The sequence below is a fragment of the Megalobrama amblycephala genome, linkage group LG24 (assembly GCF_018812025.1).
Source record: "Megalobrama amblycephala isolate DHTTF-2021 linkage group LG24, ASM1881202v1, whole genome shotgun sequence".
In the NCBI taxonomy this organism is placed as follows: domain Eukaryota; kingdom Metazoa; phylum Chordata; class Actinopteri; order Cypriniformes; family Xenocyprididae; genus Megalobrama; species Megalobrama amblycephala.
The window spans coordinates 32,728,185-32,746,832 of record NC_063067.1 but is presented as its reverse complement, the minus strand read 5'-3'; the positions used below and the strand labels follow the sequence as shown (position 1 = coordinate 32,746,832).

Genomic DNA, 18,648 nt, shown 5'->3' with positions numbered 1-18,648 from the left:
GTTCATAATAAAAAATCTGTTTAAATGTCCGATGTATTATCTTGTCCTTTTAACAGTTAAGGGGTTTTCCCATGACTGACAGCGCTAGTCAAAGCATTTGTCAGTTGCGTCTTGTTCAGTGTTCACAACAATTCAGTCTTTTCAATATAAAAGTCTTCGCTACTGACTGACACACTCATAAAGACAGTCTTTGCCGCCATCTAATGGCTTAATAATGTAACTTCTGTTGCTGTTCAGGGTCAGGGACTATTTTTTCTGGCCTTCAGCCGTGACTTATTCACGATACAGCACAGCTTCTCGTACCTTATTGCTTGCATATAAATTACTATATAATTAATCTGCTATAAAATGACTAAATAAAATAAAAATCATTCTTTCATAGCTCAGGAAATTTATCAGTTATATACCATACCATATTAAAGGTGCAATATGTAATATTTTTGCAGTAAAATATCCAAAAACCACTAGGTCAGTGAGAAAATTGCAATTTTACCCAAGGCTCCGGGACGTGTGAGGAGTCGCCTGTCAATGGCGTCATACCCACGTTACCCTCGGCTTCCGGTTTTATTTTGTAGAAACCATGGAAACACCAAAGACGCTTTAATATATTACATGTTTTAATAGACAAGGGAACAACTGTTTTGATATATTTATAGACAGAAAACTAATTGTTGTTATATAGCTCAACACGTTTAGTCTTATTGTTTAAAGCTAATTTTCTTGATTTTTTGCGAGTACCATGCTTTACCATGCCTCAGAGAAAAACACTATTTTGTGAAGTAGCTAACATAGCATAATCAGATGCAGCTTTATTTTTAGTAACAGTAATACAGCATTTTCTCCATCATACAATATGTTTTAAAAATAATTGCATGTCATTTATCAACACAAGCCATCCAGCATTTAATATGATATTGTAAAATCGATCTATCTTACTGCAGTGTGTAACAGTGTCTCACAGCAGCCGCCGAGCGAACGCACAGAGTAACGTTATAACATCATTTTCAACACTTTCAAATGTCTCTAATATGATAAACAGAGCTGTGTTACCTCATACTCATGACCGGAAAAGCGGAAGCGGCGCCGGCGACTGTCATAATAAAAGTCCCGCTGCTCGTGAGGCGTGTGTTGATCAATCGCTCCAGCTCCTCGTTCAGTTCCACAACACTCGCTCCTGCTCTGCTTCATACTACAGTTCCCGAGTCCAATCTCTATTCTTTTGCATCGTCCGTTGAGGTGAAGACCACATGTCCCAAGATTCCGCTCTAAAACTTGGCGTCATCAAGCTACGCCTTTGTTTTGAATAGGTTTCTAGCGAACTGAATTATTACATATTGTACCTTTAAGTAAATTTTGTCTCAAATGTTTCTCCTGAATTAATGGCAAATAAATAAATAAATAAAATTATTGACGTAAAGAATATTGACATAAAAATGATGTGGATGGCATGGCTCAGATTAATTGGTCTCAGCATTTTATTTCTACAGAATTTTCATACTTTTATTCAGCAATGATACATTAAATTGATCAAAATTCACAGTAAAACATTATAATGTCATAAAAGATTTTTATTCCAAATAAATGCTGTTCTTTTGACCAAAGAATCCTAAAAAAATGAATCAGGGTTTCCATACAAATATTAAGCTTAACTCACCACAACTATTTTCAACATTGATAATAATCAGAAATGTTTCTTGAGCATCAAATCATCATATTAGAATGATTTCTGAAGGATCATGTGACACTGAAGACTGGAGTAATGATGCTGAAAATTGAGCTTTACCATACTTTTACTGTATCAAATAAATAAAGCCTTGGCAAACATAAGAGACTTCTTTCAAAAACATTAAAGTATCTTACCGACCCCCAACTTTTGAATGAAAAGAGATTTTTCTTTCCTATGGGAGGCCATTAGAGAGAATGAATAGGAGTTCAAATTCTATTCGCTGTACTGCAGCGTCAACACATCTGGGTATCTTGGCTCTTCTGAGCAGTTGAGAGAGGAAATGTAGTTAATATTGAATGCAATGCTGTTGGAAAGAGCAGGTCTCAGTCTCAGCATACCTGAACCATCTAAAATATTTCAGAAGCTCATTTCTCATTCATAAGCTTGAGCGGAGCTGCCTTGGATGGATGGCGTCGCTCAGCTGAGCCTGAGTTTATTGTGCTGTTTGCGATTCAATGAATTTCAGAGCTGCCTGATGAGATGAAGTTACCTTAGTGTCTGTTTGTTTTGAACGGTAAGTGAAACCATGACTGTAATGCAGTTTAAAGGCAATATAGGATGGAGTCAGGGGAAGGATAGAGAAAGAGAGAGACTGAGTGGGAGTGAGTGAAGGGGAAACAGGGGAGGGGAGGTGGGAAAAAAAACAATGAAGAGACACAGAAGGATGAACATGACTTCAAGTGACTCACCAGAGAGTCAATGAGGATCTTTAAAGAGCAAATATATATGTTTGCCAATACTCACTACGAACATTACAGAATATTTCTATTCTGAACCATTACACGCCCACATCAGAGTCAGAAGTGTCTCTCAAACGCATTTGTGATGCGGTTATCAACGTGTCATTCTGTGATTAGCTTGACGTATGCAAGCATTTTCAGCATATACGACATATAGCGTGAATCACACAATTGACACTGTTCTCACGCTCTCACGCCACATCCATATTCTTATGCAGTGAAAAAAACATTGCGGAGCAAAGAGGACATGGACAATGCACTGATGGACAAGACAGAGCAACCTGGCTTTTTTATATGAAACAAAGTCTCAGCTTTCAAAAGTTTTAAGTTTTATCATGAAATTCAAATAATAAATACCGTTTTGGCTTGTGACAGTTTGTAGCAATTGTCTCTTCCATTTTACTACTAGTTACAGAAAGAAAAAAAAAAAAAGAAACATGAATGGACAGAGGGTATGTTGAAAAATCCAGTAGGTCTACAACTTTCTGAAATGTTGCATAATGTTACCTCAGAAAAGCCATTCAATGTCCATAAACTGTATAGTTAGCAATAAAAATTCAAAATGAGGAGTATTGCCTAAAATAGGCAATATATTATATATTCACCTTATTTTTACTTTAATGGCATCAAAAAATTATTATGATAATGTTATTATTATAAAAACAGCCTTATATTCAATTGTATACAAATCAGTTGTTAAATAAGCAATAAGGTACAAGAGGCTGTGCTGTATCGCGTAGTCATGGCTGAAGGGCATTGTTAGGCATAGCGCGAAGCCAAAGCCAAAAATATGTATTAATGCAACTGTCATGAAGTAAAATCACTAAAAGCCTTCCTTCCAACAGAAAAAATAGTCCCTGACCCTGAACAGCAACAGAAGTTACATTATTACACCATTAGATGGTGGCAAAGACTGTCTTTATGAGTGTGTCAGTCAGTAGTGAAAACTTTTATATTGAAAAGACTGAATTGTTGTGAACACGGAACAAGACGCACCTGACAAATGCTTTGACTAGCGCTGTCAGTCATGGGAAAACCCCTTAACTGTTAAAAGGACAAGATAGTACATCATTTAAACAGATTTTTTATAATGAACATAGGACTGACCTGAAGGAAAATGCTAAATCTGAATGCAGGTAATAAACTCGCTCACTCGATCTCTTTCTCACAATACTCTTCAACATAATACAGTAAACTTCAATGAACACTATCAATTGAGAACAAACAGTTTATGTTGCTAAGAGTGGTTGCTAAGGGTGTTGTGTAGTGATACACAGAATTGTTGTGGTCGTGTTTTATCGTGAATAAAACACAGTTATTGACCAATCAGAATCAAGGACAGGAACTAACCGTTTCATAATTAACCTTTTAATAATAATAGCTGACAGGGTTCCCTGTATATTTTTTACAACATTAACTAAGAAAGATTTTTTCCTTGAGAAAAGTCCATGTACTATATATCCATGTATATAACCAAATGAATCAATATTAATTCGAAATCGAATCACAATGAATCAATGGTGTCAATGCCCCACAAAAGTTTGCAGCCCTGCTAATATTATGATAATTTGAGACATCAATATGCTAGAGATTTTGTTTTAAAGTGCCCCTATTATGCTTTTTTGGATATTAACTTTCATGTAGTGTGTAATATAGCTGTTTGTGAATGTAAAAGGTCTGCAAAGTGCACGTTTTTTTCTCCTAAAAGAAAGAATCGTATCTAAACTGCCTGAAACGAGTTGTCAGTAATTCCATTCTTACTTTCCTGCTCAAACATGTATGTTTGTAATAAATTGGCTTAATGCCATCCTACGGTCTTCATTGGCTGCCCACAAACAACGTATATTTTAACACTCAAACTCTGTAGTTGTAGCTGAGACTAGAAGAGTTTGGTTCATGTTATAAACATGTCAAGAAGACACTGTTTTCGGAGCATTTGTAAGGCTGGGCAAGGCTTCCCCTGGCCACACACAAGCATGGAATTTTCTCACTCAAACCACTGCCTGATGCTGCTGCTTCTGATTGCTTTTAGAGGGAAAACCTGCCTATAACTGCTGGTCTAGGATCAGTTTTCTCCGTAAAGTAGCATACAGTATTGGTGAAACAGATTTGGCAAACGATCCAGTGCGTATCTGCTTTTGCACTCTTGAGTTGAGATCGTCAAAGGTTTCTATTTACAAATTGTTTTTGCAGCATTGAGCAATGCAGCCAGTCACAAACATTTCTGTTGATTTCTTGAATGCAATGGCCAATCAGAGGCGTTTAAGTTAGCACTGAACAACAACTCCAGCGTTTTGAGCGGTGAGTGGATTCTGAGTTCTGCACACTCCCAAATCCTCTCATTATAACAAAGTGTAGACATTATGTAAATAAGAGATTCATTGTTCAGTCAGCTTCATTTATTATAATGGAACTTTGTGAGATTGCAATGAATAAAATTATAAAGTTTATAAATATTTTAGTGATTATAAAGGGAGCGCTCTTTTGCACACTTTTTTTTTTAACTACACAAACAGAAGGTTTATGCACTGTATGTTCATGCTCATGTTTTGTTTACATCACAGTATTCAGAGTGATTTGGTAAATAGTAATTTTACACAATGTATTGCCCAGATGTATTCCTGATCGTAGCTGAGTGTTATCTGAAAAGAGTGAATTTTAAAGATGAAAGATTTTCTTGATAAGCTGATCATGAAGGTCAGTGCCAGAGGTCATTATATGAATATAAATGCATTATGAATATAAATGGAAATTCTCTAAATATTAACCTGTCTGAGGTTGTCTGAAGATTTGCTGCCTAAGGTGCATGAAGCTTATGGAGTTTCCAAGTAAGACTTCCATCAAAAATTCAGTGATATAAGCCATGCTGAGACAGGTGACCTGAAGTTGATGTATAACTCATCATGACCAAGAAAATTAAATTGCTATTGACTTCATGAAGCATGGTGGTAAAAAAAAATAAAAGGGCATTGAATGGGTGTATATTTATACTAATTCTTATGGCTTACTATAAAACTACTAGACACAGACAGATTTCTAGATTTCCGAATGAGTTGTAGAGTTCTGAATTTTCATTTTTGGATAAATTATCCCTTTAACTTTGGATGCTTTTGAAAGTGAGAAGAGTGGCTTTTTTCCCTTTTCTGCTGTCTTTGAGCGTTTCCCAATGAAGCCTTGAAATTTTTATATTTCTTGGGATAGTTATTTGACCCAATTTAACACCTTCAGCTTTATATTACAGACAGGCAGAAAAGGTAAATTGAAAGTCCACACCACTGATTCCTGCTCAGAGGACAATGTCCGTGGTCTCATACCCAGCATGCATTGTTAGGTGTGTTCAGATTTTCTTTACCGCTCAGTGTAGTTTTCTCCTCTGTGGTCTCTTAACACAGACTGAATCATCACAGCTTGGTATTCCAAGTCGGTGTCTAGCCCTAGATGTCACAGAGAATGCACTGCAGAGGTCTGTTTGATGTCCAAAGCTACTGTTTCTTTTTCTAAGCAACACTGGCCAAAGCTTCGAAGCTGTCTCAAGTCCCTTTAAGCCTCGTCAGAGACTTGTTATTTAGTCTGTTCCACTTTTAGCATCTTGAGGAGGCTACACCGCAGGCACTTGTCTTCTGACAGATGGCTGCACAGTTGTTGAGCCAGGGGGTAAACTATGGGGTTTCTTTTGTTGGACGACAGTAACTGTTCATTTCTCACACTAAACTACCTGCTTTTATGACTAATTTCTGAAAACTGATTGTTTGTATTTTCATAATGATTGTATTAACCAATATGTGCCAGAAGAAAAAGTTCACTAGAGAACCTTAAAAAGGGTTTGTGGCGAGCAGGGTGGGCGAGAGCCGTGAGGGAACGGCGTGAGGCCGGTGACGCGAGAGATAATGAGCTCCACCTGCGAGGTGCACCGGCCTTGAGTCTCTCACGGAGGAGCTCCGGAAGCATAAAAGGAGGGGCTACGACAGTGAAGGACGAGAGAGGACCAGGCCTGGATATTATTTTATGTTTTATTATGTTTGTGTCCGCGATGGTCTTTAAGACGTCCATCTTCCTTATCTACGAACTTTGTTACAGGGTTCTGCCAGGCACTTCATACAGTGAACCTTTTAGGGGTTCCCATCATGGGATCATTTTATGGATTTAATTTTAATTAATTAATTTTTTTTAAATTCATTATCTTAGAGGCCCTACAATGCTTTTTTTACATTTACAACACTCTTTAGTGTGTAATGTTGCTGTCTGAGCATGAGAAAAATCTACAAAGTCACTCCAATATCAGTGCGCACTCTTTCTGAATATTCCTCTATATTCCTTAATTAATTCCCGTCCAAGCTGTATATGCAAATAAACAGGTGGTTGAGTTGCATTATTAGTAGTGTGTTGAAAGTCAGGTTATAGTAAGGGGTGTGACATTCCTAAACACGCTTGAAGTGGCTGACCAATCACAACACACTGGTCTAGCCAACCAATCAGAGCACTTTGCGCTTTTCAGAAGGGGGGGGTTTCATAGAGACAGGAACTAAACCAGAGCATTACTGATAGACTGGGAAGAGAGGAGCTGCAACACTGTCAAATATGTAAAAAAAATATATAACATTCAGGGATGTTCTAGTAGAGCCCAAAAACAAAATCAAGACTTTGAAAAAGGGCATAATAGGTCCCCTTTAATGACATTTTATGAAGTAAATAGTTAATAAACATACTTTATAGAAAAATTGAAGTAACCAGCTAATCATGAAAGTATTTAGTCATTTAAGACATTTCTCCTTATATATAACTATTTTGGCATAAAGGGTTCTTTAAAATTGAGTCAAAAAGTCTATATAGAACCCCATTGAACCTTTTTTTCCCCCTAAGAGTGTGTGGTTATAATGCTCTTTAATGAAAATTTAAATTTTTCTCATATTTGATTTCACTTTGTTGGTCTCTGCAATACTTTAGTATTCTTTTTAAAATATTTTTACTTTAAAGGGTTAGTTCACCAAAAAATGAAAATTCTGTCATTAATTACTCACCCTCATGTCGTTCCACACCCGTAAGACCTTCGTTCATCTTCAGAACACAAATTAAGATATTTTTGATGAAATCCGATGGCTCAGTGAGGGCACTATTGAGAGCAAAGCCACTGAACCTCTCAAGATCCAGAAAGATACTAAAAACATATTTAAAACAGTTCATGTGAGTACAGTGGTTCAACCTTAATGTTATGAAGCGACGAGAATACTTTTTGTGCACCAAAAAAAAACAAAATAACGACTTTATGCATCAATATCTCATGTTGGCTGATTTCAAAACGCTGCTTCCGAGCTTCGAATCTTTTGTTTCGAATTAGTCATTCGGATCTCCTATCAGCTGGCTAAACTGCTGAAATCACATGACTTTGGCGCTCACAGATTCGATTCGCGAAGCTCCGAAGCAATGTTTTGAAATCGGCCATCACTAGTGGAGTAAAGTCTTTTTTTTTAGCACAAAAAGTATTTTCTTTATAACATTAAGGTTGAACCACTGTAGTCCCATGAACTGTTTTAAATATGTTTTTAGTACATTAATGGATCTTGAGAGGTTCAGTGGCTTTGCTCTCAATAGAGGCCTCACTGGATCGGATTTCATCAAAAATATCTTAATCTGTGTTCCGAAGATGAACGAAGGTCTTACGGGTGTGAAACGACATGAGGGTGAGTAATTAATGACATTTTTGGGTGAACTAACCCTTTAATATTCATTTTCTCTAGAGAATATGCCTGGTTTAACCCATAAAATAATTGTTTTGTCTTAAATTAAGGTATTTAGGTTTATTCAGTGATGTTAAATAATATTTTTGACTTGAATAAAACTAATTAATATCGATATTACCATTTTTTCCAGTGTAGTGTTAGGTTAGTGTTAGGCTTGAAGGGTTTAAGTGGCTTACACCATACAGATGTTTTCATTGTGCTATTTAACTTTTCACAATACTCTGTCATTTCTACCCAATTATCTAAATCAAAATCTAACTTTTTTCTTTTTTTTTTTGTCAGTATTAAATTCAAAGTAGTTGGGGAAAGTGGAAAAAATCTCTGCACTAATTTGATTGTACTTAAACATTTAGGGTAACAATTAAACAACTTTTATTTTTAGTGCATTTAATGTTTTACATTGTACGATTTAGCTCTCTCAGTTCCTTAGTTGTCTAGATTAATGCATACTAAAACTTCAGTTCATTTTTTTTCTACTTTTATATAGCGAGGATGCATTAAATTGACCAAAAGTGAAAATAAATACTTTTATATTGTTACAAAAATTTCTACTTCAAATAAATGCTGTACTTTTTAATTTTCATGAAATTTCGTGAATATATTGTGTGTTGAAATTTCAGTTTCATGATTTCAACAAAATATTTGTTGGAGTTCTGTTTAGTTTTATAGTTTTTGTTCATGTAGTATTTCTGTTTCATGTGTTTCCCTTCAGGGCCGGTTTACACGACACCATTTTCAACTAAAAATGGAAAACTTTTTATTTGTTTTGTCCATTCATTTATACGACAATGCCGTTTTGGGGGCCTAAAAAATGCAAACTTTTGAAAACGGGATTCAAAGGGATTTAAAACGGGATTTTTGAAAACGGAATTTGTGAAAACAGGGACATCATGCGTATGCGTATTCAGTTCAGTCTATCGGGGCGTAGTGTTTCTTTACAAAGCAACATCGCCAACTACTGGCTCTGTATGAATTATACAGCCTTTTTAGTCCCTTTTGTGGATCCTTGTGATCAGTTTTTTGCTCATTAGCACATCGTTGTTGTACCCTTAGTTTCCATGGTTTCTCATTAGTCACACTTGTGTTTCATTTAGTTGCCAGTGTTTGTACTATATAGCCCTGTGTTTTCAGTTGTGCTTGTCGGTTCTCGTCTTTGTTGGAAGTGTGGGTAGCGTTTGTTTTCTCCTAGTGTATATTGTCTGTGTATATTAAAGAGTATGTATTTGGATGATCATGTGACTGCTTACCACTGCTATAATTGTGACAATACTAAGAAAAAAAAAATATTTTGATAATAATAATAATAAATGCTTCTTGAGCAGTAAATCATCATATTAGAATGATTTCTGAAGGATCATGTGACACTGAAGACTGGAGTAATGATGCTGAAAATTCAGCTTTGACATCACAAAAATAATTTACATTTTAAAATAAATATAGTAGTTATTTTAAATTGTATTAATATTTCACAATATTACTGTTTTTATTGTATTTTCCATCAAATAATTGGTGAGCAAAAGAAAAAGTTACCAAACTTTCGAACTGTAGTTTGTGTATTTCTGTTGCAGTCCTGGATAGAAAGTGGCCCTGAATACGTATCAGAGACCAAATTGCCTCAATTAAAGAACAAGAAAAGACAACCAGAAACATATCTCAGGTCTGTGTTTACAGCCTCCTTATGCAATAGAAATTTGTGTCGGTTTATACTGGCTATAAAAACAAAACTGGTCTCAGATCAGCCCTAAACAGCACAACTAGCATCTCATATTGCAGGACCCCACGGCCCGACCACTTACAAATGAGGCCCACGTTCACGCGTCTGCTATGATTGCATCTTTAGTCTGCAGTCATTGATGAATTGAATAATATTCTCAATCTCCCACTTTCATCTCTAGGGTGACATTACAATAACAAGCTCTTAGTATCTATCTACTGCAGACAAATGGGCTTTGCCTCCTGTCTGTTTATGTGGTCAGCATCTCCAAAACAAGCCTCAGAGGACAGACCATAAGCAACTCCATTACATTTACATACATTTACTTAAAGCCTCTCCCAATACCAAAGAGCTTTATTAAATAAAGGCATCCATCACCTGAGTGTAGAGGTTAAACTAGAATTTCAGCTTGAAATTGTTTGTCTGATATCAAGTCAAGTCACCTTTATTTATATAGCGCTTTTTATAATGCAGATTGTGTCAAAGCAGCTTTACAGTGATAACTGGTATATAATTTTGGCTGCACAGCTACTTTTAGGAATATCCATTTTTAGGAAAATCCATCCCTGTTGAGTGATGGAGAAGAGAAGAAATTGTTGAATAAAGTCATTATTTTTCTTGTTGCTTCATAACATTAAGGTTGAACCACTGCAGTCATGTCGACTGTTTTAATGATGTCTTTACTACCTTTCTGGACCTTAAATGTGGTAATTACATAGCTTTCTTTTGGGGATCAGAAACCTCTTGGATTTCATCAAAAATACCTTAATTTGTGTGCTGAAGACGAACGAAGGTCTTACAGGTGTGGAACGACATGAGGGTGAGTGAGTAATGACAGAAATTTTAATTTTTGGGTGGACTAACCCTTAAATAAGGCACTATTTGAGGGGACAGCAATTAGTGTAGTGGTGTCCAAAACCATAGTGGACATTTTAGAGTGCACTCATTCAATCCCACAATGCACCACAATAACGAGTGTACAACAGATATGCACTGCGTTCCATTCGGAAGGGCTCATCCCTGTGCCCTAATCCCTTCAAAGGGTTTACCCTCTGGAGTGAGAGCTTCGAAGGGATGAAGGGTGTACATCTCTTCTTTTGTTTAACGTTAGTTTATTTATTTATTTACGTTAAATATAATGTTTATTGTGTCTATGTATTCGAAACATTTGTATGGACTGATAAAGGAAGCTGTTAAGTATTTTTGTTGAAGTACAATGTCATTAGGGCTGCTCAACGATTAATCGCGATTAATCGTTTGCAAAATAAAAGTCTGTGTTATGTAATATATGTGTGTGTTCTGTGTATAATAATCATGTATATATATAAATACATGCACATACATGTATACATTTTCAAAATATATACATGTATAAATAAATATACATATTTATATATATTTTATATTACATATAAATATTTTATATATATTTTTTTTTTCTTAAATATATACATGTATGTGCATGTATTTATATATAGATAATTATTATACACAGAACACACACATATATTACATAACACAGACTTTTATTTTGCAAACGATTAATCGCGATTAATCGTTGTGCATTCCTAAATGTCCTTTTGACCATAACAATGTACCAAATCTAACTTGTATAAATATTACAGTAGTATAGAAAAATACTATATATACATTTATAGGTAAAATCGAACTCCGAGCCCATCAGTGTCCATCAGTTGTACCCTTCGAAATCCTTCACTCCGAAGGGCCTTTTGTTTGTGGCCAGTTTTGAGCACTTCGGTTTGGATCGACCCTTCAATATGGTAGCCATGATAGTTTTCATTCCGAAGTGCCCTTCAGAGGGCGATATATCCCGTTTGGAACGCACCGATATGCTCGACAGCTAGATAATACCCATAATGCACTGTGAGGCCGAATTAATTCCCACTTCTCACCAGAAGATGGCGCACGCAGCTGAATCACCCATCCATCAATTTTCCAAACTGCTGGTCCAGTGTGGCTATAGCGTAATATCGTACTGGTATAAATTCCTTTTTAATTGATTATTAAATTGTTTAGTTAAGGCTTATACATAGTTTCCATGACAGAGTTATAAATCTTTTTATTACTATGGAGCTGCCAGTTTCCAAACTGTTTTAAATGATTATTAAACAGCAAGCAAACTATGCAAAAATGGCAGCCCTTCTAGTGGCTGAATTCACTCACTCGTTTTCATTCACCCCCTCAAGTGAACTATATTAGTGGAGTAATGTAGGGAATGGTGAATGACGGTATAGGAGGCGATTTCAAACACAGAACAGAGCCACTTCTCGAGCGAACTTCACTACGCACTTACATCACGTGTCTCAACGTTGTATGGATTACCGTCAAAATCGCTGTGTGTGGATTTTCAAGTGTCAGCCGAGTACAGTATACTCGTGACTATATTCACAATATACCACTGTATCTCAAATTTCATTTAATTTATTAAAAAATATATATCTGATCATGGATGAAAAAGCATTTTGATGAACAAGAACAAGATCCAGAGCACATATTAATATCAGGTGTGAAGGGGGCCGCAGACTAAAGGAAAGGAGTGTAGATTTGCTGACAGAGCTATAAGCAGTATTTGCCAATCTGCAATGTTAAAAAGGCGTTTGTAGTGTCTCAGTCTCTTTGTTGTCTGGGTCTGTTAATCACTCAGATATCCACCTCTTTAAAACCATGTGTTTTCAATGAGCTGTGACAGAGATAAATGCCTTTGATAATGAATTGAAACTTCTTAAGCAGCCTAAATCAAATCAGGCAGGATTACTTAACATGAGCTCCATTTTATTTAATTATTTACCATCGACAAACAGTAGAACTAGGAGTGTTTTATATTGATTATTGTATTAATAATTGGCAACCAAATGATTAGTTCATCCCAATCCCCTGTTTAAATATGAATGTATATGAATATATATATATATATATATATATATATATATATGTATGTGTGTGTATGAATATGTATGAATATATAGACTAATATAGTGCATATATGTAGTGAAAGAGTTCATTTCTCTAGCGAATTAACAAGCTGTGGACACCAAATGGCATTTCTGAGGTAAATGCTACAGTGTTTACAAACTTGATTGAGCGATTATACGCGATATGTTTCAGTAAGTTGTTCTGTATCTTTCAACGTACCTTCAGATGTTCATTTATGTTTATTCTGTAACTAGTATTAAAGAGGAATTCACTCGCGCTCCGCACTTTCGCTTGAAATGAGGCGCCTATGTAGCGATCTGTCACGCGGCTCACGCCACATCGAACAGCGACGAAACAGCATTTTTTTGTTTAGATTTGATGATAAAAAGGAAAGAATTTGAGGGATGAGAGTTTGTTTCTTATCGAAGGTAACAAAACACAGAGCTACAACTCTGTATTCGTCTGTATTCGTGTACCGGACCGAAAGACACGTACCGAAAATACCGTACCGGTAGGCTACAAATACGTGTACCATTACACCCCTAACATACATATACATATATATGATTGAGTATCATCATGACAATTGTCATTATTTAAAATTATGTTGATAATGATCTGTTAAGCGTTGTATTATGTAATAATTTTCACTTGCATGGATTACATTAATTTTTTCCTAATGTTGTTATCTGCATGACCAACTTGCACTTAATGAACTGCCCATAATGTTCCTCAAATATAACATGTGATAAATGTACAGTACTGTATAATGATTGCTACTACAATAAAAGTGGGAGTTTTCTGCTGCGTAATTTTGTCCTGTATTGCATTATAATGATTATTGTATTAATAGGGACTGTATGCATGATATATATGTCCGTATGGTCACTGTGAGCCTTATATCAGCGGTTTTGGCAGGAGTTTGGCAGGTGTTTTTGAGATATTGGTAACGTGGGCATCTGTGGCACACAGCCAGCATGCAGGCCTATGTGCTGATTGCCTCTCTGTTCATAAAACGCTGTGCTTTGCTCTTCTGTCACTTACTTCATGAATAACTGCATTGATATTCGTTCAAGTACTGGGTTATATCTCCTTTTTACTACTCCTTTTAAAATTCTCTTGCTTTCACGACTATGCTTCTCAATAGCACGCATTGTGTAACAGTTACTGCGCCCACTGCAATATTAATATTAGCTAATACTGAATACATTTACATTTTTAGTCTGTTTTCAATTGCAACAGATTGTCCAGTGCAACACCAGCCCCTAGTAATGCACCTCCCTGCACTGAAGAAAGGGGTAGTGTGCTTGATATTATATGTTATGAAAGGCCGGGCCCTGATTGGCTGCCTGAGGTCTTCTGCAAGCGCTTCCGTATAGCAACAGACCCCCATTCCCCCTCCCCTCTCCGTTTCCCCCATCCTCCCTTCCCTAAGACAGTGGCAGCCCCTCATACAGCGCTCAGATTCTGCCTCCGAGGGGGCTTTTGCTCTGCTGCTGCTGCATCTGGAGGAGCAGTAACCATAGTAACAGCTAGGCTTTGCTGACCCTGGCTTTGCTGACTCGCCTCACCACACTGTTTTCAGGCTTGACCTGGATTCCATACAGCGCTGGTTACTTGAGCAGAGACGCTCAGTTGATTGACCCGGTTCTTTTCTTGTGTGGTCAAAGATCGGAGGACCCCCATGCATGAGGCGCGGTGCAGCGCCTCTGGGTTTGTGACGGCACTCGCTCCCCTGCCCACACTACACTATTTCGGTAACAGAGTGTTTGGCAGAGCGTTGACTCATTTGCTCTATGAATGGAGCTTTTCCTGCATGTGAATATTTAAAAGGATTAGGTCTAGCCTGCTGAAGGATATGATGCTGCTGTGGGTGTTGTAGAGGCTTTGTGTGGTAAAATATACAATTGTTCCTTAACAATAAACTGCCGCTGCTGTGATTAACTTCTGCTTTAGCTCAAAACTGAATGACTATAATGGAAAATTCCTATAGAAAAAAAATAATTGAAAAGTTCTATAAGGTACATGCTTTGTAATTACCTTCTTTTGAGCAGGAAATGATGTCATCCGGTTCATTTTCCCCAAAGAGAAAGACAGCAAATTTTATGCAAGCATATAGAAAGTAATGGCTAACAGACAAAAAACTCATTTTAACTCAATAACCAAATGATTCGTTTATGCAATCCTTGTTCAAATATGAATGTATGTATAGTGTAATGACCATTCTATATCACTATTTGAAATTTTTATTATTGTAGGGAATAATTATTATTATTTATTATTATTATTGATCTGTCAAGCTTTATAATTACATAATAATTTTTCCTAATGTTGTTATAATAAAGGACTGAACTGAATTTAATAAATAATCCATAATGTAAATTTAAAAAATCAATAAAATAAAATAAAATTAAATTAAATTAAATAAAATTAAATATAAAATAAAATACTCACATCCCCATGACCCTACATAAGACAAATGTTTTGGAGAATAGATGCAAAATAAAATAAAATAAAATTCTTCTAAAATAAAATAACAATTTTCTTAAATATAAAAGTGCTTCTAAAATGAGTAGGAAATCAGTAGGAAAATCTACAGTCCAGAGTCAATCATGCATTGACAAACAGCAGTAGTGTCAAAATAACATAACATAACATAACATAAAACGTTTTTGCTATATATTAAGGTATTTAAAGTTCCTCTAAAATAAAATAAAATAAAATAAAAATAATTATTAAAGTATTTAAAGTGATTCTAAAATAAGTAGAAACTCAGTAAAAAAAAAAAAAAAAAAAAAAAAAATCCAGAGTCAACAAACAGCAGTAGTCAAAATTAAATTAAATTAAATTAAATTAAAAATTAAATCTTTTTTTTGCAAAATATTAAGGCATTTAAAGTGCCTCTAAAATAAAATAAAATAAAATAAAAATAATTATTAAAGTATTTAAAGTGATTCTAAAATGAGTAGAAACTCAGTAAAAAAAAAAAAAAAATCCAGAGTCAACAAACAGCAGTAGTCAAAATAAAATAAAATAAAAAAATCTTCTAAAGTATCTAAAGTGTTTCTAAAACTTTTAAAGTCAAATTTGATTCAGTGTGGTCTTTAAAGTTCATCTGATTTTCTCCATAGGCCAGAGGTGTCCAAAACTTTTTTTTTTAAAGGAGGCTAGATTCAGTGTTGTGGACACACTTGGGGGCTGGATACTTCTCATTCATTTTATATAACTAATAATAAATGTAATAAAACAAATTAATAAATAATTATAAATGTTCAAAGTCAGTATCATCTGTCATACCATTGGATGTCACTGCTCAGTGCTGACGGTTCCTGTCTGTCTCGTGTGTGTTACAGATGTGATGGAGCAGCAGAAAGTGCTGCGCTCCAGCTGTTTAGTGAGTGGAGTCCACACCCCTCCCATCCGGCGCCACAGCAAGCTGGCCACACTGGGGCGCATTTTCAGGCCGTGGAAATGGAGGAAAAAGAAAAACGAGAAGCTGAAGCAGAGCTCTACAGGTGAGACAACCTGGGCTTTGTTGCCCTTTTATTTGTCTGTCTTATATTACTGAAAACATAGTGATATTGATAATACAGATTAATATTTTGTACTGTTGGGAGATTTAAAAAGTACCCTATATATGAGTATATATATATATACATATAATGTTTTATTTCCAAAGCACAACAGAGGAAATTGATAAAGATTAATGAATGGGAAAAATATTGCAAGACATTATTCAGTGATGGGGAGTGAAATACAAAAATGACACAAAATACTGTGATAGAAGTGTAAAACACATCTAATAAAATTAGGGGGCTCTGAACCATAAATATACTGTATGGATGTCATAAGATGATTTTAAGCTTTGACGATGCTAATTTAATAACACTGTTGAATGTAATCTTTAGCAAATCTCAAAATCAATATCCATTTTCCATACTGTACATTATAATTCTATGATGTTTAAATCCACTTGTAAAGTTAAAAATGTCTGATTTTAGTTTTTACTATTGTTTAAATTTTCAGTTTTTAGACAAAATAGTATTGAATTTTAATATCGACCATAACATGAAAATAATCATTGGCTTATATCGTCCAGAATTTTAAGATCAATGCATCCCTAACTAGCACTTTATTAATTTCTATAGAGATACTAACTTAGCTTGAGGGCTGAAAGAAAGAGGACCAAGAACAGAACCCTGGGGGACACCCCAGATAACAGCACTGATGGAGGATTTGTGTTTCAGAAGAAAAACAAACTGATGTTTGTCATTGAAGAACTGAACCAGAGGAGAGTTTCCATTGTCAGTGATGCCAACATCTAAGAGACAGAATCCAATAAAGACTTGAGGTCCAGAAGGAGTTGAATATTAAGCACCCCTGATTCAGCAGAAAGGAGGAGATCATTTATGGCCCCGTGGAGAGCTGTCTCTGCTATGTAAAGGACGTTATTCTGCTTTGAAAGGCTTGTATAGAATAAAAGAAACTTGGTGTGACTCTAATTGAGGGGAAACAGCTCTGTTCCGCAGTGGTTTGTGATAGATCTGTAATTATTTAACACAGAAGGACCTAGACAAAGTTTCTTGAGAGCTAGGGTGTCAGCAGCAGTTTTTAGGTCTAATGGAACAGTACCAGAGGCAAAAGAGGTCTTTTAATCAAGCGTGAAATGAGTGAACTGATAGCAGACAGCTGTAGAAACAGTTTAGTTACATAATGAGGCAATATCGTCATCCAATCGAGTTTAGCAGAGGAAGTGATGCACAGATGACAGTAGATGCATGCAGGGAATGAGGGAGGATTGCTAGACTTCTGATGGTGTTAAGATTGGGAATGAGTAGGAAAATCAATTAGCGCAATCCAAAGTCAATCCTGTGACGGCAAACGGCAGGTGTATCATACACCATTTTTGGAGAGATTAACCAGTGAGCCTTTCAAAAGTAAAGTTCACCCAAAAATTGTAAATTCTCTTATGTTGTTTCAAACCTGCATGACGTTGTTCTGTGGAACATAAAACAACAATTGTTTTGTCCATACAATGAAAGTCAGTGAGGTCCAATGTTGTTCTAGACCCCATTTACTCTCATTTTATAGACTTTTTTTATGTTCTAAAGAAGTAAGAATGTCATACAGGTTTGGCACCACATGAAGATGAGTAAATACCCTGGCTTTAAAGGATTAGTTCACTTTCAAATAAAATTTTCCTGATAATTTACTCACCCCCATGTCATCCAAGATGTTTATGTCTTTCCTTCTTCAGTCAAAAAGAAATGAAGGTTTTTGATGAAAACATTCCAGGATTTTTCTCCTTATAGTGGACTTCAATGGAGCCCAAACAGTTGAAGGTCAAAATTACAGTTTCAGTGCAGCTTAAATTTTATTTGAAAGTGAACTAATCCTTTAAGTAAGATAAAGTGCCCTTAAATACCCTTAAGTGTAAGATGTGAGGGTCTAACGGTACACATCTTAGCATTAATGTGGACCCAGGTTCAAATGAAGTGATTCATTTCAAGTGATGCAATTCAAATGGATAAATCTTAAGCCTATATATTTTTTGCATTGTAGACTTTAACTTGGCTCTGAACTGATCTGTTTGAATGGGCATGACGCTTTATAGCACCCCCACAGAGATCTCAAATATCATCCACAAATGATGACCAAGTCTCAAAGTCAAAGGCACAAACACCTACCCATATCATGTCAGCCACAAGATGGCACAGATGGAGCTATGTGAGTGTGTGTGAATGAAACTTGTGCGTACGTATATGTTGTGTAACTTATGTCAATAAGTGTTTGTGA

General features: G+C 35.8%; 1 protein-coding gene across 3 annotated transcripts in view; it reads left to right on the top strand.

Moving 5' to 3' along the window:
- Nucleotides 1–18,648, top strand: part of phactr3a (phosphatase and actin regulator 3a) — a 50,602-nt gene that overhangs the window by 11,322 nt on the left and 20,632 nt on the right. For 2 of the 3 annotated variants that reach the window (XM_048178890.1, XM_048178891.1), the window contains one exon: nt 16,206–16,367. In XM_048178890.1, coding sequence (XP_048034847.1) covers nt 16,206–16,367 — 162 coding nt within the window. Of the gene's footprint in view, nt 1–16,205; nt 16,368–18,250; nt 18,580–18,648 lie in introns of those variants that run through there. The other variant, XM_048178892.1, reaches the window with a different exon arrangement.